Genomic DNA, 20,050 nt, shown 5'->3' with positions numbered 1-20,050 from the left:
CTGCAGTATCAGCCATTAAAACCTGCACAGTAAATACACCACAGCAGTGAATCATTCAATTAAGCTCAAAATAAGAAAACTTAAAAATACTCAATGTTAGGAAAAAAATACAATTAATCAACAAAATTAAAATGGCTTCCAAAGGCAATTTGGAATGTGAAGTTAGTTGAAACATGCAAACACGTAGCGTTTGAGTAACATTTACTCAACTGCTCAGTATAAACATTTGTTCCTTCTGGTAAAGTGCTGTGTTTAACATCTTCAATAAGGCATTTGAACTTTTGCTTGCCCTTCAAAAAAAGGCAGCACATTAAACCACCACATTCTTCTGAAGGGAACGCAAGCAATATGGTTGGAGACTACTGACAACAACTACAAACGATGCTCAGTTGTAGAGAAGCAGATGGGATATTGAAGTAGCAAATGGACTGAAGAATCAGAATACAGTACTCAACTTGAGAAGGGGGAAGCCTGAGGAGCTTTCCCAGTGTCTATTTGCACTGAAAAGAACACCCCACTTCATCCTCTGCTAGATGCATTTCTTTAAGGCAGGAAGTTTGGCACTTCAGAACAGAAGTCAGTCTGAGTTCAGACGAAAAATCCAGGAATTGACACCCTCCCAAACTAGAACTTTGCAAAAGTCTGCTCTGTTCCAGACAAATGGTGTATATATGGCATTTCGTACACTACAATAAGCTTACGTGTCATTTCCATTCCAAAATCTTTCTAGGACTTCCTGGTCTGCCATTTGGCATATGAAATCCAAGAATTCTCTTCCTGCCAAGACAATGCTAATTATAGCAATGTGTCATATTTGGTTAATAGGCATTAAGTAAAGCCTCTAAGAACAATTTTGGATACAGAGCTTCTAAGGTACAGTCACCTGCAATTATGATTCCTGCTTTAAATGTAGAAAGACTAAGGTAATACACCTGTGTTATAGAAAACATCATAGGCATCGAGAGAGTAGTCTACAAAGCCACATTTATTTGCACATGTACAGAACAGAGCGACAGATGTTATTATTTTTGATACAAAATTATATAAAAACAGTATTCACCTTCATAGATAACACCATACCACTTTAAGTTGTATTAAATACATTCAGAAAGCATTCTTGCACGCACACAACATTAGTATTAGGTAGTCCCAGGTAACTCCAACACTGCAATGTAATTATTCCTAGTGGTATGAAAGGATCAAAGATTAGTCTGCAACTAAAATAAAAAGAATGCTGGTTGAGAAGCAAGCTGAAGTCTTTCCTCCACTGGCCATCAAAGCAAGGAACATCATTAAACAGACTTAACCGTCTCCAGAACATAGATGTAAATACTACCAAAGCACCTGCAGAAGGCAGATAAGAGAGGTATTCCAAACTGACTTGAGCTATCTTGGCCAGTGCTAACATGCCCATTTAATCACTGCTTGCCTACGGATAGGAAAGCGTTTTATAAAACTGGAAGAATAGGATTGAGCAAAGAGCTTGCAATTACAGAAGAAAACAAAAAGTATAGATCAATTACTTTCTCTTCCTACCCAGCACTGGAGACATTACTCCCTTTTCTGGGTCTTAAGATTCCCATTCTTGCAAGGAATAGAGGGGAAAAGCAAAATTTTACGTTTCCTGCAACATTGCCTCCCTACATATGATCTAAAAGGGGAATTTAATTGTCAACAGGACATCTCAAACAACTTATTTAAAATGCACATTTATTTCTACAAAAAAAAAAAAGGTGTATGATACAGAAGAAGCGATCACACCTACTTAAAGGTTTACCTATTAAAATATACAGAGGATCTTAATGAGTACAGGTTATTTAAAAAAAGATGCAAAGGAGTGTTAATCTTTTATTTTTACATTTTCAGGAACTTCACATAATTTTGGTAAGTAACCTTTTACAAAATTATGTAAAAAGTACAAGAATGCCTGGTAAACAGTCTGCATTTTTCCAAAAGATTTTTTACAGCATGCAATTCTTAAGGCAGCCTTCTCCTCCTCCTTACAAGGAATCCTTTCACTCAAATAATCTTCCGCTGCAAAGATTAGGCTAAGGAAGCTTGGTCTCTTCTGTCAACGCCTTTTGTCTTTCCTGTCTGATTTACGGTCTCTTTCACTCCGTGAAGTTCTCTTGCCTGACCGACTACTTTCTGATATAGACCTTTTTCTGTCAGATCTTGAACTTTTATCCTTTGAGCTTTTGGTATCTCTACTCCCACCTTTTGAGGACTTGTGACTTCTATCTACTCCTGAAGCATCCCTTCGCTTCCTGTCTGTGCTCCTTCTGCGCTTTCTATCTCTGTTATGCCCTCTTCCTCGGCTTCGACTTCTACTTTCACTACTGCTAGAGCTACTGCTGCTACTGTCCCTGCTAGTACTCCCACTTGTAGTGCTGCTGGTGGTGGAACTACTCCGACTGCTACTGCTGCCAGTGCTGGAACTACTTCCACTAGTAGTACTGCTTGAAGTACTACTGCTACTACTGCTGCTGCTACTACGGCTATGACTCTTACCAGTTTTGTTCCCTGCCCTACCCCTGCTTCTACTCCTAGTCTTACTCTTAATTTCTACACTTGGTGTCTGACTCTGCTCTGTCTGTGCCTCAACCACCTTTACAGACACCACAGCATTCTCATCCTTGCCTGCCTGGGGCTCTGGATCCTGAGCGGCCTGAGACAACTGAGGTGACTGTGGCAGCAGCACAGACTGTGGCTGAGACAGAGCCTCAGCCACAGGTTCTGGCTGAGCTTCGAGTGCCTTCTCCTGTTTTTCTTCAGGTTCAGCTTCAATTTCTGGTTTGATACCTTTCTCCTTCTCGGGAGAAGGAACATCACACACTTTCTCTGGCTGGGCATCACACACTGTTTCGGGTTCCACTTCTTTGCCATTTTCATTTTCTACAGGTTCTACACTATCTGCCTCATTCATTTCAGCCACATCCTGCTCATTATCCACTGGCTGAATGTTTTCACCTTCCTCTTTTACAACTGTGACCTCTTCATGCTGACTATCCTGCTGCTTGTCATTCTCTCTCACCTCAGTAGTCTCTTCTACTTTAACCTCCATTTCCTGTTTCTGTTCATCCTCTTCCTGTTCTTTCTCTGCATCACTATGCCCTGAACCTGTTTTTCCCTTTTCCTCCCCTACCTCCTCCATTTCTACATCATTGTGCTGATTACCTGTCTCCAACTCTTCCACCTGCTGAGCCACCTTACCCTCTTCCTGCTCCTTGTTCTGTTCTTCCTTCTTTTCTTCATTCTGCACCTCCTGCTGTTCTTTTTCCTTCACAGATTGTCTTCTGGGCCTGGCCTCCATTTTGTTAATCTGCTCTGCAAATTCATTTCGCCTGCTTTCAAAGAGTGCTATGGAATAAATGCATAAATATTAGTTTCAGATAATCTACAGACACTGAAGTCTATTTCCCCCTTAACTATGAGCTAATAAGTTATCAAACTGTTTTAACTTCTAAATACTGCACCCTTATTCATGGTGAAGTAGCAAGCCATTCATGCATAATGAAAAAGACTGCTAGTTACCTTAAGAAAACAAAGCAAAAGGGATAGTCGGCTCAGCTGAGTATCAGAACAGTAAAGCCCTAAATCTAAGCTAACAAAAAGTTTTTTACTTCATTAAAATTAATCCAACCAACAGTATACCAACCAACAGTATATCGAAATAATACCTTAATTTCTTGGTATTTGTATATTAACAAGTTTATATTTCCTAAGGTAAACAAACGACAGTAAGAATCAGCAAAAAGCTGGTTAGCTATTAAAAAAGCTTAAATAATGTAATAAGCTGTTCAGACAGGTAAGCTAGCTTCTCTTATCTCCCAACCCCACACAATTAAGAGAAGCTCCTTAAGAAAAAGACCCCAATACATTCTCAGTTTAATAAAAAAAGAACAGTAGGACTACCATCAACCGCAGTATTTTAAATTGTTTTCCAAAAGAAAAACATAGTCATCCTGTGAAACAGAAATGAACACACATTAAGGTAAAAAAAAAAATCATCATAAAGTTTTAGTGCTGTGCTTAAGAAAACACTTCTTAAATCCTTTGTAAAAACCTGCATTTCCTTGGGTCTTCAATCCACAGAATCTGCCTTTTCAAAACCTAAATTACTGCACTGGCATACACCTGGGTACTAAAGCCAATATAAGGACTATGTTTTAAACACATACCTCTGAGATTATTCATACATCTCTTTTGACTTCTTGTAAGAGAATCAAAGCACATCCAACATAAAAATAAGTCACTGAAAGAGTAATGTTCACTTATGATGAACACCCATGCAAGAACATACAGTTTGTCCTAATGATAAAATTCATGTTTTTAAGCAGAGAGACTTAAAAGAAATTTGTACAGCAAACATCAAAGGGAGGCAAGAACAAGGGCCTTTGTGGTACAAAGACCACTTACCATTCATCTTTTTCTGTGACTCTTCCATCAACTTCTGCGTAGCAGGACACATTCTGCCAGGTATATAGAATAAGTGGGGTTTTGTCTTCGTTCTTATGTATTTAATTATTTTAGCATTATGTTCATTCCATTCTTCTTGCTGAGAAATGAAAGAAAATAACCCTAAGATACACAAGAATAGTTTAAACAAGAGAAAGATCAAGAGCAAAACTAAAACTCACCAACTGAGCAAGCTCAACCTTTTGCTCCAGTAACCGCAGCTCTGTCTGTTTAGCACGTCTTTCCTCAAACAGTTCTCGCCTTTCATTTTCAACTTGCTTTCTTTCTTCTTCTGCCTGCACTTCAAGTTTTTGCTCAATTTCTTGTCGTCTCTTTTGCTAAGATAAATAAAGAAATATCTTCAATATTTTTTCTAAATCAAGAAAGTGTTCTAGTTTGATCCAAATAAAATTTTGAATTATTTACGCCATTAAAGGCAATCCTAAAACACATTAAGAAGTACCTCCTAAGTTACAGGTAATGGAAGAAAAGAGTGTCATTGCTTGTTGGCACCTAATTTTTTCCGGGTTAACTACAAAAGCATGGGCCTCTGTGGATTTCTGTCTGCTTTTCCATCATTCAGTTTGGATTTGCATTTTCAGCACAAGCTTCAACATATTTTTTTTCTTCCTCAATGACAGAAAAAATAAATATATTTCAGGTATTCCACTTGGAGGGAAAAAGTCAACTCCCCCAGAAACAAATGAAGGACTGCAGACTGGTGTTTGTGACCAACAAAACAAATTACATTGCAAATACTTCCAGTATATTCATCGTTAATTAGGTATATTACTGTAATCCAGGAATGCCCTGTTTGTATGTCCTAGACAGCCATATGCTCAGGTTGTACAATTAGTCTAATAAAAAATACAATTTAGTGCCTAGACAACAAAATACTGTGCCATAAAATTCTTCAGGCCTCTACTTTGATTTATAGTAAGTTTTTATGTATGATGAGAACAATGCCTATAAAAATTCTCAGAAGAATGTTGCGAAGAACAGTAACTCCTCAAAGTCTCTTTATGCAAACACATAATACTATAAATTAGACAAGGGTTCCAGGTTTCTAGACCATCCTCATCGATAGTTTCTTGTTCTAAAGGGAAGCAGGCAACAGAGAACTTTGGTCCTTTCTCATGTGCTACATGACAAGTCAGATAATATCCAAATACAGAATCTGAAAGTAATCAATACCAACATAGCAAGCCAGCTATCCTAACGCTACACAGGAAAGATTTTAAGTTTAAAGACTTTGTATCTGCTTCCACTGGACCACTGAATACAGAACTTTCAAACACTGTTTTTAATCTAAGGTTATTAGTATTAACTGAATAACCCATTTAGGGCAACAGTAAACAAATACCATACCCTCCACAATTTAAAGGGGCATACTAGGAATAAAGTTACCACCATCCTATATACGAGTTTTCTTGAAGTTACCACCAAGCTCTGCAAAGCCTTCAATTCACTATAATCACATATCCATTTATTAAAAAGAGGAATTCTTGTTATCTATACTAGGAGGGGGAAACCATTGTAGTCAGATAGCATAATACAACCATACATTTCTGTATACTCAATTATAATTTAAACAGCTGGAACATCAGGGGTGGGCATGGCTTCAGCAATACTGAATCACCATTATTTACAGAAGTAGCCTATGACCTATTAAATAGTTACTTGATTAAATTCCATTTACTTTAAAATGATCCCCAAATAATGTAAACATGAAAAAAGATAATTATTTTGTGTTTTACATGTTTTAAAAAAGCACAGGAATTCAAAAAACAATCAATAGAACATTGCCTTTTCACTTCTGCAATGGTGAGAAATACTGTTGTAAAGTCATGACATTGTTAAAAGTTCCTTTTCTGCCTCCCACTTCAATTCCACTAAACCAAACAAAAACCTACATGCACTCTTACCAATTTGTTGTACCTGCAACCTACGCTGTGGGGAAATGTCATTCCTATTTGAAGCAGATTAACCACACAATTTTGCTTTTTATTTACAATCTAGAATCTGATAGAAGAAAAAACAAGTACCCTCTCAGTAGCAACTGTGGACTCCTGCTTAAATTTTTGAAGAGTGCCCATCAACAAGCCAAATATACGTCGATTCCTGAATAAAAACAAAAAGAAGTTTGAGATTCAGTTCAAGAACTAAGATTTTTATTTGCATAAACAATCAGAAACTTTCCACCTCAGAGACATTTATTTTTAAAGGCTCAATATTACTCAAGGCCATTAGCAATAGAACACATACTGACTGTGCCAACAGTCAAGGATATAATTTACAGTGACATATCATATTTTGCTTAAGAGTAAGACACAGCTCTTACCCATAACACAGCAGAGTTAACACTGGGAAAATTGGAAGCCTGCACATTTTACATCTGGAAATAATGAAACTAAGGAAATATTAAAAAAAAATCCAAAAGCAGAGAGTACTGAAGAAAAGGCTGAGTAAATATAGGGTGAGCTATCAACAAGGCAGTGAACTGGAAGGTCACTGGGCTTTCTGAAAAAAATACCCCTCCCACCGCGCTCAGAGGATTAAGGAGAAATGGAGCCACAGGGGAGCAAAAGCTTATCTGTCACAGCCTAACAGTATCTCCTACAATGAGACACTGCACTGTGGGATGAAAGCAGAATTGCTCTCATCCAATTAGGTGTTGTTTTGAGAAAAAACTTAAAAATATTTAAGTAAAATTCTTCAAGGAATTCCCTTCTTCTGAACAAGACCTAATTTCTTGAATTCACCTTTTCTTTTTTTCCATTTAATCCCAAATTAAGCCTTTACAGCAAGAGGCAGACTCTCTTATTTGCCTTCAACTTTTACCCAATTAAGAAAGAAAGGAAATACTACTCTCTTCACTCAGTACCACCCTACTGCAGTGGCACAAACTTGACATGGAAAGGTAAAGGTACTTGTATATTAAGCAGTAGAAATAGGAACAAATAAAGAATTGAGAGCTAGAGATTACTCAAAGTGTATTTGTATATGGATGACATCCCAGAAGACACCAAGCAAAATCAAGAGTTCATTGGATGCTGTCCTCTTAAGCAGCCTCTTTCTACCACAAGTCACGCAGAGATCAATGCTGGTTTGCTCATCTCCCAGAAGAGTACTGAAGTGCAAACCAGTAAAACTACAATTCTGAGGAAACAAACCTTTAGTGCCTGAAACTCTAGGAAGTCCACTACAAATTTAGAAAGTCTTTCTGTGAGGAAAGCAGTTGGAAACTGGTGATGGAAGCAACAGCAATCTGTTAGTGGTGTTGTAACTGTAAAAGCAGCAACTGAAGTGCCTTTTCTGTGCTAACTGATCTGTGGTCCTTATCAGAGAAGCTCTCTATAGTTCCTTATTCCAGCTCTCATTCTTCTATTTATTTGAGGTATGAGTTATTACTGCCTCAGGTGAGCTGCAGACTGAAATGGATGGAGTCCAAGAGGTTGGACACAGTTGGAAATTTGCTTTTTTTTTTATGACCTACCCTGACACAAATAAAATACAGGAAAAAGTATATATACATAGGAGGAATCTAAAAAGAAGCAGGCAGAAGGAAGGTGAGATTGCACATACAATAAGTCTGAAAGTAATAAAAGAAAACAAACACGTAATGGAACTACTGCATTTAAAAAAAAATAGGGAGAAAAACCTCATTCACCCAACAAAATAAATGATGTACCAAGACAGCTGTAAGAGCCCAAAACATTAAGTAACCAATGAAGCTATATGTATTTCCATCTTACTCAAAGATGATCAGTTACAATAGCACTAGCAAACGTATTCCTGTAGGTGGCCTGAGAAGTAGAACCTCTGTCAGTTATGTGAAGTGAATGATGTGTTGTTACTACTGTGAAGTATTTTGAGAGAATGTTTTTTTAAAAATCAATTTTATACTGTTATGGTACCTCTTCAACATCCTCTTTGATACATAATAGCATCTGCATAATAGTTTTTAAAACTAAAGCTACTTCCTATGCTAGCACTCAGAAGTACCATGTTAATGCTTAAGAGATTTCTGCATACCTCTGCTTTCCTTTCTCATCCATATTTTGATCTTGTATAAGGTCTCGACGTGTTCGCTCTTTGGAGGTAGCAACAACAGAAGATGGCAACGCTGGCTACAGCAAAAACAAACAAACAAACTCCTTTGTTCATGTTCCAGATTAGTATGTTTCTTCCTGCACAGCTCCATTTATCATGTATTACCTTTTTAATATCATCATCTTCTGCGTCGCTTTCTTGGCGTGATTCTCTTCTTGTCCGACGTTCTCCACCCAGCCTGAGGAAGAAAAAGCATTAGTGGTCACTAGAGAACATATATTTAGGACAGCATCTGTTCTAACATGAGAAAAATACAAGTCAGTATATCTAGTCAGAAGAATCAACACTTCAAGTAAAAATCTCCCCACTGTTCCAATGACCAGTAAGTAGCATTTTACAGACAGAATCTACTGTTCATAAAAGTCAGTGAGAGAAAACAGTTTAAGTTTTAATACAACTTGCACAGTAAAGTAAAACAGAAAAGCCCACATTACTATCATATTTGACTTTTTAGAATACCTTTGGAATTTGTTTCTTGTTTTTAATGTTTGCACTTTTCTTTTTCCAGAGTCTCTAAAATGGCTACTAGTATAAGGGGATCGTGAGACAGATTTAAATGCATCAAGGTATAAAGGTTGCTCTGATGTTTCAAATGGAAAATGCTATTTAAGTTACCTAGCCAAATACCTAGAACACAGCTGAGGAGGGGCAGAGCACTTAAGACCTGAGAACTTGGATGAACCGAGGCTTTAACAATGAACAACTCAGCAGCATGTTAAATAAAAGTTATTTTCAGCTTTCACTCTCAGGTTTGTAGCACAGCACTTCACTACTAGTAAAGCCATTTCACGATATTCATTTTGCGTTAACTCAATAATTCAAAAGCAAGCTTTGCTTAAATCAAGAACTACCATTGCATGTAAGTGCCCACAGAATGAAGCTCACTACAATCCATCACATCTGACAGATCTGCATCCAGATGTGAAAGCTCAAAATCTGAGTCTATTGTCACACTGTATGCATTCGATTTACTGAACCAAAGTCTCTGTCATAATTCAATTTGTGTCTACTGTTAAACAAATCTGGGCTACTAAGCACAGTATAACATAGCAGACTGTACACCAAGTAAAACAGAAAATTCCAAGATTCTTTGTATTGCTATATATTTGTATTATTGCTGTAATCTTTATATTGCTATAACGTATGGGGGAAAAAAAAAAGATTTGACCACAGTCAATTGCTATAATCCAAACATATTTCCAACAAGTCTTGAATATGTAACCTCTAGAGAAGACAATGAAAATCATGAGTTGTTAACAGTTATTGAATCTAAGTATTTTAAATTTACTGTTATAAATTCTCATTCTGATAAAGCAATTTCTCTGCATCAGTTTTTGCACCCACCTACTGGATGCCCCTTCAAGATCCCTCTGTTTGGCTGGGGGTCCTCCTCCACTATCCGAGAATCCACGCCTAAAAAGAAAACACTTGTAATCTCAGAAGAAGTTAGGCTAACCCCAGGTCCACCTGAAGCCTGCACAATCAAACGGCCTTTTGCCTTTGTGGTCATGATGTAACAAAAAATTTTACTCAGCTCTATCATCATTTACTGTTACTACTGCAACAAAGTGTTTAAACATACTGCTTGTGGACCGACCAATTTAAACTTGAATTTCAGCACTTATTCAACTGAGTAGCTACACTCAAACAAGGAGCCCCATTACATTCAAGTGCTGATATTTGCAATAATTTTCAAGATGTATTAAGCCTTAACCAGCAGTTTAATATTGAAATTCAACAAAAAAAATCTGTGATGTACTCTATTAAGAAAGAACTACTTAACAAAAATTGGCCTTTTCATTCTACTTGGGGAGGGAGGAGAAAAAAAAAAGAAAAATACATAGCAAAACACTAGTGGTTTTATCTACAAGTGTTTTAAAATTCCTGTCGACTTCAACTCCTTCTAGTCTTCCTGGAAAAGCTACCAGTTTCTCAATTACCGAGAGAATGATTTTCGACGATTTCAAAGAGACAAAGTCCCAGACACTACATAACACCTTCCTTAACTTTGATGCTCCCCCTTATTTTTCAGGCTAATGGCTACAAGTGTTAGGGAAAACCACCAGTTTAAACCTGTTATAACACAGAATAAGAGGGCACTTTAAATTTCAGGCGGTGACATAAAACCCTAAATGCCCTGTAGGCCAGCTTTGGCGCCTGCTTACTGAAACAGCAGTACAATGAGCAACGAGGCCAGAGAAAAAATACAACCATCCCAGTGTCAGGACAGCACACCAATGCCGTGGAAAAGGGTGGAAGAAACCCCACTGCCCGTTTCTGCAGCTCCTTACCTCAGCAATAAGCTCCCACGCCCTCTACCTCCACCAGGGCCTGTGAGGGCTAACAGTCTGTTTTGAGGGGGCCTGCAAAAGACAGCGGGCACTGTTAACGGTACCTGCCCCAGCCCCCCCACCCGCTGCAGGGAGCCTCCCCAGGGCGCCGCAGCTCGCCCACACAGAAGTGCCCGCGGCCATGACCCTTCCCTCACGCACCCCACGGTCGCGTGTCGCCGGCCTCCCGCCACCACGACGGGCACACGCCGCCAGCAAACCAGCGGGACTGCCCCCCCCGCCGCGCCAGAGAAGCGGGGATGGCCCGGGGAAGGGCACAGGGGCGGCGGCCTGCAGGCAGCTCCTCGCCGTCCGCCCCTCGGGCCCCTCACGCAACACCCACCCCCCCTTCACGGGACAACAGCGCGGCGCACGCCAAGCTCCCATCACCGTGTCCCCCCGGCCTGCCCGCTCCTAACGGCCCCCCCCGCAAGCCGTTCCTCCCGGTGGCGGCTCCCCCGCCTCACCTCACATCATTGGGGTCCCGGCCCGTGAGCTTGCGGATATTCTCGTCCACGTGCTTAAGGCTCTCCTTGGCTTTCTCCAGCTGCTCCTGCAGCGCGCGCACCGCCACCGCCATACCGCCCGCAACGCGGCCTAGCCGGGGCCCAGCGCAAGGCACCGCTGGGTAACGGGGGGGGGGGTAAGGCCCCGCCCACACGCGGCACGGCGCGGCCCGCCTGGCGGCCCACCACTCCGGCAGCCGCGGGCCGAAACGGCGCAGCCAATAGCCTCTCGGCTGTCCCCTCCGACCGCCAATAATCGAGCATCAGAGGAAAGGACACGCCCCATAGGAAAGGCTCGCTGAAGGCGCCCACCAATCACAGGGTCCAGGGGCAGACTGGCATACCGACCGACCAATTAGCGGAAGTCTCTGCCTGCCAGCTCGACGAATCACCAAAGGCGCGCCGGAGTGACATCTCTCAGAGTTAACGAGAACTCACTACGTCATTTTCCCACAGTCCAATTAGAAAGCTACCTCGACGACGCTTATCCCCACCCACCTGGAACTCATCCTACTTTCCCACTCTCTATAGGGCCGACAAACCAGCACGCAGGTGGCTCAAGCGGGGGCCAATCACCTCTGCTCTACCGAGGCCGCCGCGCCAGGGAAGCCAATAGGCGGGGACGTTACTGAGGGCTGGCGCGCTGCTCCGTGGCGCGCAAACCCGAGGGGTGGTGGCGGCCTCACGGGCGGGTCCGCTTTTGCGCTCTCGCTTCTCGCCCGAAGCTGCTTTGCTTGGTCTTCGCTGGCTGGCTGTTCGTTTAACGGCTGTAAAACTCCGTTACTGGACGTTATTCGTAACGCCTGGGGCGGCGAACTGCACTCTTCCCCGGCAGACAGGCGGTGCCGTTTCTGTGGAGAGGCGGCGGTGAGCCGCCAGGCGCGGAGCCGCTTCCATTTCACAGAAAATGGAAGGCAGGTGAACGAATGACGTTCTAAAGGCAATAAAACCTCCACGTGTGTCGTCCCCGTCCCCCCTCCTTGCCGCCCCAGTTTCAGCAGTAAGGGGTGCGGAGGGCAGCCCCGCAGGGAAGAGACGTGCTTGTCCCCCAGCTCCGGCCCCTTCACGGCACTCGCTCGGGCAGCCCCGGTTCGCGCCACCACCCCAGGCAGCGAGCTCTGGAAAGGGGTAACGTCAAAGGCCCTTCCCCGCCTCAGGAGAGGCTTTGGCCGGCGCCAGCGAGCCGCGGCAGGCCCGCCCTGGGCGGCGGCAGGCGGGAATGCCGAGCGGTTCCCTGACGGAGAAACCCAGTCAAGCCGCCGCTGCTGGGCCACTCCGCCTCGGTCAGGAGCATCAAAGGCTGTGAGGGCCCGGTCGCGCCGCACCGCCCCTTCCGGCGACGAGAGGGCGTGCGGCGCGGCGGCGGCGAGCCCCGGCGGCAGCTGGCTGTTGCCGCGGCGCCGGTGTAGCTCCACTGCGGAGCAGAGATGGCGGACGAGGCGCTCTTCCTGCTGCTGCACAACGAGATGGTGGCGGGGCTGTACCGCGCTGCCGAGCAGGGCGAAGGGGTGAGTGGGGCTGGAGCCGCCCTGGGGGCCGCCTGGCAGCGGCCGGGGTAAAGCGGCGGCGGCGCCTTGTGTCTTGCAGGAGAACGGCCGCTGCACCACCAAGCTGGAGAGCATGGGCTTCCGCGTCGGGCAGGGGCTGATCGAGAGGTGAGTCCCCGCCGCTGCCTCAGCCTCGCCCCGAGCCGGCCACTGCCTGCTCCCGGGGCTGGCGGGCGTTGCTCGGCTTCGGGGTTTTTCCCCTGCGTCTGCCCGGCGAGGGCTCAGACCCCCTCCTTTCCGGTCTGCTGGGGCCGGGAGCGTTCGCTCATTCGGTGGAAAGCTGCCCGCCGCTTTGGGTGGGCAGAGCGTTACGCTGCAGGTATGTTCCTTATTATGCGTTCTGGTGTCCTCTGTTTTGGCATCTCATTTTTGTGGGGACCTGTATTTGAATACCACAGGGCAGTTTTGTAGTATGTATTTTCCCAGTGCTTTCCATCATGAAAACTGAGTGAGAGTATACGGCTCCTTTTAATACATATGATACTTTTTAATTGCACTTTCTGTAGACCTACTTTTGCATGTTTCCTACTGCTGGCACGTTTCATGATTTTCTTCTCTTTCTAATTTCTTTTTTAAACATAATTTAATGATTGGCTACTCCTGCATTTCGTTTTTCTAAAGCACTCAGTCCCTGGAACTTCGGCTCCTTCTTTCCCCAGGCTCTTTGAGGATGCACGATGGCTTGCTGCGCTTCCAACTTCGGTGCCCTTGTTCTGGGGTCGTGTGAAGACTCTTGAGCTTCCGAAGTCATGCTTTCATTGAACAAAGTGTCACTTTAGTGCCAGATAAAGACCCTCAAGGAGGATAAAGGGAGAGAATTCCGAAATCAGCAGGAGAGAGATCCCTTTTTGGGAAACAGGAACAAGTTTTACACGTTTGTTCCTACGAGTTAGTGCTTTTTTGCATATTTGAGGGACTCCTTCCAAGCAGTAGTGTAGGTGTGAGGTTTTTGTTTATTTTCTACTTAGACATTTAGTTGACGATAAAACTGATGGAGTACTTTGCATCTTTCTGTACTTCAGCTGTCTTTAATAATCTTATAATTAAAACCATTTATTCTGCTGTAGTGTTGTGGGTATTAAGATAACACTGTTATAATGCTTGATGAAAGCTGAGTGATGCTAGAATGATATTGTGCAACGATTGGAAAATTAATAACAAAAAGTTAAGTAATGTCACATAGTACCATATTTTGTATTTTCTTTTTCTGTTTAAATGGTCAAGTTGTTGTGTGTACCTTCATTATTGATATATTTCTCACTTATCTCTTAGGTTTACAAAAGATACTGCCAGGTTCAAGGATGAATTAGATATTATGAAGTTCATTTGCAAAGATTTTTGGACAACTGTATTCAAAAAACAAATAGATAACCTGAGGACTAATCATCAGGTACTAATGCTGTAGAATGAGATTTAACTTAGAAAATCAGTAACTGTTTTGAGTTGCTAGTGCATTTTTTGTTTGTCTTGGTCTAGAATTAATAATCTGATCAGAAACCCAAAATATTCATTATTTAGATGTTCTGTTTAAAAAGCAGATTTTTAAGGTTCATGTTAGCATGTAGTTTCAGAATACAATTTAATAATTGCTTGTGATGTCTTTATTGCCACCCTGTTTGAAAAAAATGCTTTGAATTTCATATGCACTGTTGTAAAGTTGCAAACTGACAGGACAGTAGCGGTTACAGTTAACACTTAAACAGAAACTTTTTTATATATGTCCCAATAAATTTTAGTAGAAAGCTAGTGTGAGAAAGTGGTATTGCTGTCTTAACATATATTCAGATAGAATGGTTGCCTTGAATTAATTTTTTATTTTGAAGACTATTAACGGTTTTCAACAGTTTTGAAACAGTTGCACTCTACTGAACATCCTTGTATATGAAACAGCTGGAAAACTTCCCAAAACGTGCATGTTGGTGACATTGCATTGTATTTATGTCCTTTACTATATCAACAGACACAGTTCTGAAAGATCAAAATACTTTAAGGAGCCATTTTACTAGAGTAAGAAGTCCTCATTTTGAATAACTTGATTTTCTTATGGCCGTTTTCCTGTTGTATCAAAGTAGGGACAAGAGAACTTGTACAAGGATTCTTCACTGTGAGGGTGGTGAGGCACTGGAACAGGTTGCCCAGAGAAGCTGTGGATGCCCCCTCCCTGGCAGTGTTCAAGGCCAGGCTGGATGGGGCTTTGGGCAACCTGGTCTAGTGGAGGGTGTCCCTCCCCATGGCAAGGGGGTTGGAACTAGGTGATCTTTGAGGTGCTTTCCGACCCAAACCGTTCCATGATTCTACGATTGTGCCAAGTAGGTTTTGTTTTTCAGTGAGCTGTTTATCAAGCAATAACTTTAATGAATAATAATTACCTTAAAAAAAAAAAGATTTCTAATTCAAAGGAAGCTGCAATATTAAGCTTAGGTCTCAATTGTATATGCGACCTTAACTTCATTTTCAGGGTTACAGAGTTTCAAAGTAGCACAGTCATTATCAAAGAAATTAAAATTACTGTGTTTATACTTAATTTATTAAAATACGTATTGTGGCACAAAATTGTAATGTAGAAAACACTAGACTCTTAATTTGATCATGTGCTGGGTGTTGTTGCCTGTATCTCTATTAAAGAAGATAATTCTCACTGAATTGGAGAATAAGAATACCAAATTAAGATTTGAATGTAAAAATCAGCATGTATTTGATATATTAATGAAGACTGTCTAATATGGAGCTATTGTTTCAGAGCACTGGAAGGACTCTTCCGAGAAGAATGTAAATAAACTTTTTTTAGAATTTACTGATTATATTATCACCTAGGTGTTTTGTTGTAAATTCACATTTAAGTATCTTTTCATTTTTATGTTTCAATGTAAGTAAATGATACAGTTTAAACTTAAATCATATATGCCTTAATCTAAATTTTCCTTTTTCAACCTGAGAACATTGTATTGTATAAATCAAATGCCTTCACATAAAATGTTGATTACATGTTACTAGATACTCTACTAAAAACTACTTTTTTTTTTTAACAGGGTATTTACGTCCTTCAGGATAACAAATTTCGTCTCTTAACACAAATGTCTGCAGGAAAGCAGTATTTAGAACATGCACCAAAGGTACACTTCATTTTTATCCTTGAGATCTACCAGTTTGATTTGAATTATCTTGATCTATTAATAGTAACTTTAAATTTTGTAATTGAGTGGATACAGACTTTCCAAAAGGGCAGCTAAAATTTAGTCTCCAAAACCTGTTGGTTTTTTTTTTTTTTTTTTAAATGCACCTTGTTTCAGATCAGTGGATGTGATTTATGGTTCAAGAGAAATTGTTCTGAAACTTGCTGTTGTCACGTTTGACTGACTTGATGGTAGGAGCTGGTCTGTCACTGTCCGCTACTATCACACAAATTCTTTCTTTCTCTTTGGAAAGAATGTGCTCTCAGGAGCTTTTTTTAAAATTTGCAAAACATATTTGGAAGATGCTGTTTGTTACCTAGAACAAGCTTCTGAGATTATATGAACATTCAGAAAGATATTCCACCAGTTAAAAATAGTTTTAAGTGTAGATGCTGAGTTAGAGTAATAGTTTAGGTAAGTAGAATCAGTAAAAAGTAAAGCACTTTGGTTCAGGTGGATGTAAGAAATGGGGCATTCAGTTCCGTTTTATGATTTTTTAATACTTGATCTTAGTCATCACAGTTGCAGACTGCTATCCTTGGGAATTTTTCTTTGGTGTTTGATGAGATATTTCTTCTGTTTTGCAGTGTATATTCTGAATATCTGCAGGCAGCTTTAGCCCTTGTATTCTAAGATGTGGCCTGTGCAAGAATGCTATCTTGGACTGTTTCTCTTTAGTTGACTTTAATACTGGTTGCTAATTTCAGCCAAGTCTCGGGAATAGTTGTTTTAAGGGCATTAAGTTCCTACAGGCTTAATGAAAATAGGTAGAAACAAATGACTGAAGATAGTGCCTCTAATAGGAGAAATCTGTATTGTGAGCTCCAGTGTACCAAATATCGGAGCTTCCGTCTGTTAGACACATGACAAGGTCTCTCCAGCCTGGTAACAAAACCTCCATAGTTTTATATTGTCCAAGTGTTAAATGTTGCTCTCGAGTACTTAGTTTCAATCTCTAGCAACAAGCTTCACCCTTGACACTTATTTAAAGTGCAACTTTATATTTAGTATTTAGCATTTACCTGTGGACTAATCAGAGGAGGCCTATCGAATTTGGGAATAAAGAGTATTGTAACAGCTGAAGTTTCATCAATGCCTGCATGTAAGTAGTTCTCAGAGTATTCAGTTGTTAGCTCACTTGGTAACTTTCCTTACTGAGTTCATCACTGTGTATGTGTTTATCAAGGTGGGACTAGTTTGAAGCTGCTGGGCCATAGGACTCAGTATGAATTTCAGGATATGGCTTGTCAATAAATGCTTTAGTGCTTAGAAAATACTGACAGAGGGTGAACATCCATGATATTGAGTGGGAAGTAAAACTAAAAAGTTGTATTTACATTTGGAAACATCATATGAATAAGGATGTTTGTCCAGAAGGCTATTTGAAGAAGTGAAGATAAAAACAACTAGATACATGCTTTTTCTCTACAGAAGTCATCAAGAAAGTTAGTAAGTGAAGTCCCTTGTAAATACCCAAGCTGCTTAAGGTGGATTAAAAATTTCCACAGACTTTGCACAAACTTTAAATTTAGCTGACAAAGCTGTCGTGATGGATCAACTTAAAAAAAAAGAGAAAAAGCTGTGCAGTTGGAGTTGAATTTAAATCCTAAATTTAAATAATGTCTAGATTGTTCACAACTGAACCATAAGATTGAAATGTTCCATACTATTTTTTTAATAAAACGATTACAAGAAAATAATTACTTGGAAGAATAACTAGTGGCGATACTTTGATCTGACTTTGTTTTTTCTTTGCAGGTAAATTTCAAGTGATGATACAGAAGATGTAGAGCACATTCAAATCTGGGTATCTACCTTAAAAATCCTTTGTGTGTGGATGCAGTATCTTGGTTCAGCTTTGTACATAACTTGTAAATTATAGCAGTGTGCAGCACAATTCCAAAATATATAATAAATGTTCATCAAAATAACTTAACGCTATCCTTGTATCTTGGTAGGAAATTTATTCTATACCAAGGTATTGATGTCCATGTGGTAAAAACTGCCTGTTCAAAAGTTTTCAACAAGATTTAAATTATCAAACCAGTACATATGGAAGACCAGGGACACCTTTTGAGAACAGAGTAAAAGCCTGAGCAAGGCTAAATTAGAATAAGTAACTAATGTTTCTTCTGTCACCTAACATGCCAAAATGCTGCCTTTCTTTATTCACTCTGAACTGTGAGGCACCAATTGCTTTTCTATTATTCTGAGGAAGCCATTATCACATGAACTGAGTGTCTTCATTAAAGGTGTTAAGTTGGAGGTTTAGTTCCTTTGTAGGAATAATATGAGCCAGTAGAAAAAAGAACTTATTTCTACATAGTTAAACAGTACCTCCTACGTCCCTAAAATTAGCAGCTGTTTTTTTGGTGACAGAATAATTTTACAGCTAAAGTCATCTACTACTGGCCAAAGAAGGAAATTTGTTTTAGCTTGTTCATAAATTCAATATTAACATAATTGTTTTTAATTGCTAGCTACAACTCACTTCTGTAGTGAGTGTGCATATGGGGTTTGTGTAGCAAGGTTTTGGTAGCGGGGGGCTACAGGGGTGGCTTCTGTGAGAAGCTGCTAGAAGCTCCCCCTGTGTCTGATAGAGCCAATGCCAGCCGGCTCTAAGACGGGCCTGCCGCTGGCCAAGGCCAAGCCCATCAGTGATGGTGGTAGTGCCTCTGGGATAACAGAGTTAAGAAGGGGAAAAAAACAACAACTGGGCAACAAACTGCAGCCAGAGAGAGGAGTGAGAAGATGTGAGAGGAACAGCCCTGCAGACACCCAGGTCAGGGAAGGAGGAGGAGGTGCTCCAGGCGCCAGAGCAGAGATCCCCCTGCAGCCCCTGGAGAAGACCATGGTGAAGCAGGCTGTCCCCCTGCAGCCCATGGAGGTTGATGGGGGAGCAGATACCCACCTGCAGCCCGTGGAGGACCCCATGCTGGAGCAAGTGGATGCCCAAAGGAGGCTGTAATCCCATGGGAAGCTCGCGCTGCAGCAGGGTCCTGGCAGGACCTGTGGCCCCATGGAGAGAGGAGCCCATGCTCCCAGCAGGTTTGCTGGCAGGACTTGTGACCCCGTAGAAGGGACCCACGCTGGAGCAATTTGTGAACAAATGCAGCCTGTGGGAAGGACTCATGCTGGAGAAGTTCATGGAGGACTGTCTCCTATGGGAGAAACCCCATGCTGGAGCAGGGGAAGAGTGTGAGGAGTCCTCCCCCTGAGGAGGAAGGAGCGGTAGAGACAACGTGTGATCAACTGACCACAACCCTCATTCCACTGTCCCTCTCTGCCACCGGGAGGGAGGAGGTGGAGAAAATCGGGAGTGAAATTGAGCCTGGGAAGAAGGGCGGGCTGAGGAGAGGTTTTTAAGATTTGGTTTTCTTTCTCATTACTAGACTCTGATTTGGCTGGTAATAAATTAATTTCCCCATGTTGAGTCTGGTTTGCCTGTAATTGCTGAGTGATCTCTCCCTGTCCTTATCTTGACCCTTTTGTTATATTTTCTCTCCCCTGTCCAGCTGAGGAGGGGAGTGACAGAGCGGCTTTGGTGGGCACCTGGCCTCCAGACAGGGTTGACCCACCACAGTGTGTGCAGGAAGATGATTAGGCCTGCAAGAAGCTGTAAAGACATCACCAAGACTCTTGAGGACGTTGGGGTTTACTAGATACTACAAGATTCGCATAACAATACATATCTTGCTGTAGGTAAGCATGAAAACATCTTGTCAAAACTTTTAATGAATTTTGCTGTAAGACACTTCTTTTGGGAGGTTCAGGCCTTAGACTTTCAAATGAATCACAGTAGAAACTTACCATGTTCATTCAGAAATGTGAGAATGCCTTGTGATAGTGACTCCGTTTCTACTTTGAGACCAGTAAAAACCTGACTAGAAAAGCTAATGTGTTAAACTAGTATCTGATTGTTA

The 20,050-nt window shown here is 41.5% G+C and overlaps 2 protein-coding genes across 2 annotated transcripts; one reads left to right on the top strand and one right to left on the bottom strand.

The window, feature by feature from the left end:
• Positions 1 to 967: 967 nt before the first annotated feature.
• Positions 968 to 11,540, bottom strand: PNN (pinin, desmosome associated protein). Its single transcript, XM_054828543.1, has 9 exons — positions 11,369 to 11,540; positions 10,863 to 10,934; positions 9,916 to 9,984; positions 8,677 to 8,749; positions 8,494 to 8,588; positions 6,504 to 6,579; positions 4,641 to 4,796; positions 4,420 to 4,558; positions 968 to 3,360 (listed from the first exon to the last, which is right to left on the bottom strand). The coding sequence occupies exons 1-9, from the start codon at positions 11,479 to 11,481 to the stop codon at positions 2,072 to 2,074; spliced, it is 2,082 nt and encodes a 693-aa protein (XP_054684518.1). The 5' UTR covers positions 11,482 to 11,540; the 3' UTR covers positions 968 to 2,071.
• Positions 11,541 to 11,993: 453 nt separating this feature from the next.
• TRAPPC6B (trafficking protein particle complex subunit 6B) lies at positions 11,994 to 19,560 on the top strand. Its single transcript, XM_054828546.1, has 6 exons — positions 11,994 to 12,915; positions 12,995 to 13,062; positions 14,227 to 14,344; positions 15,984 to 16,067; positions 17,136 to 17,229; positions 17,886 to 19,560. Exons 1-6 carry the CDS (start codon positions 12,835 to 12,837, stop codon positions 17,915 to 17,917), a joined length of 477 nt encoding a protein of 158 aa, XP_054684521.1. The 5' UTR covers positions 11,994 to 12,834; the 3' UTR covers positions 17,918 to 19,560.
• The last annotated feature ends 490 nt before the right edge of the window (positions 19,561 to 20,050 follow it).

The sequence above is a fragment of the Grus americana genome, chromosome 5, assembly GCF_028858705.1.
Source record: "Grus americana isolate bGruAme1 chromosome 5, bGruAme1.mat, whole genome shotgun sequence".
Lineage (NCBI taxonomy): Eukaryota > Metazoa > Chordata > Aves > Gruiformes > Gruidae > Grus > Grus americana.
The sequence above is the reverse complement of the archived record's forward strand: the minus strand, read 5'-3'. Positions and strand labels throughout refer to the sequence as shown.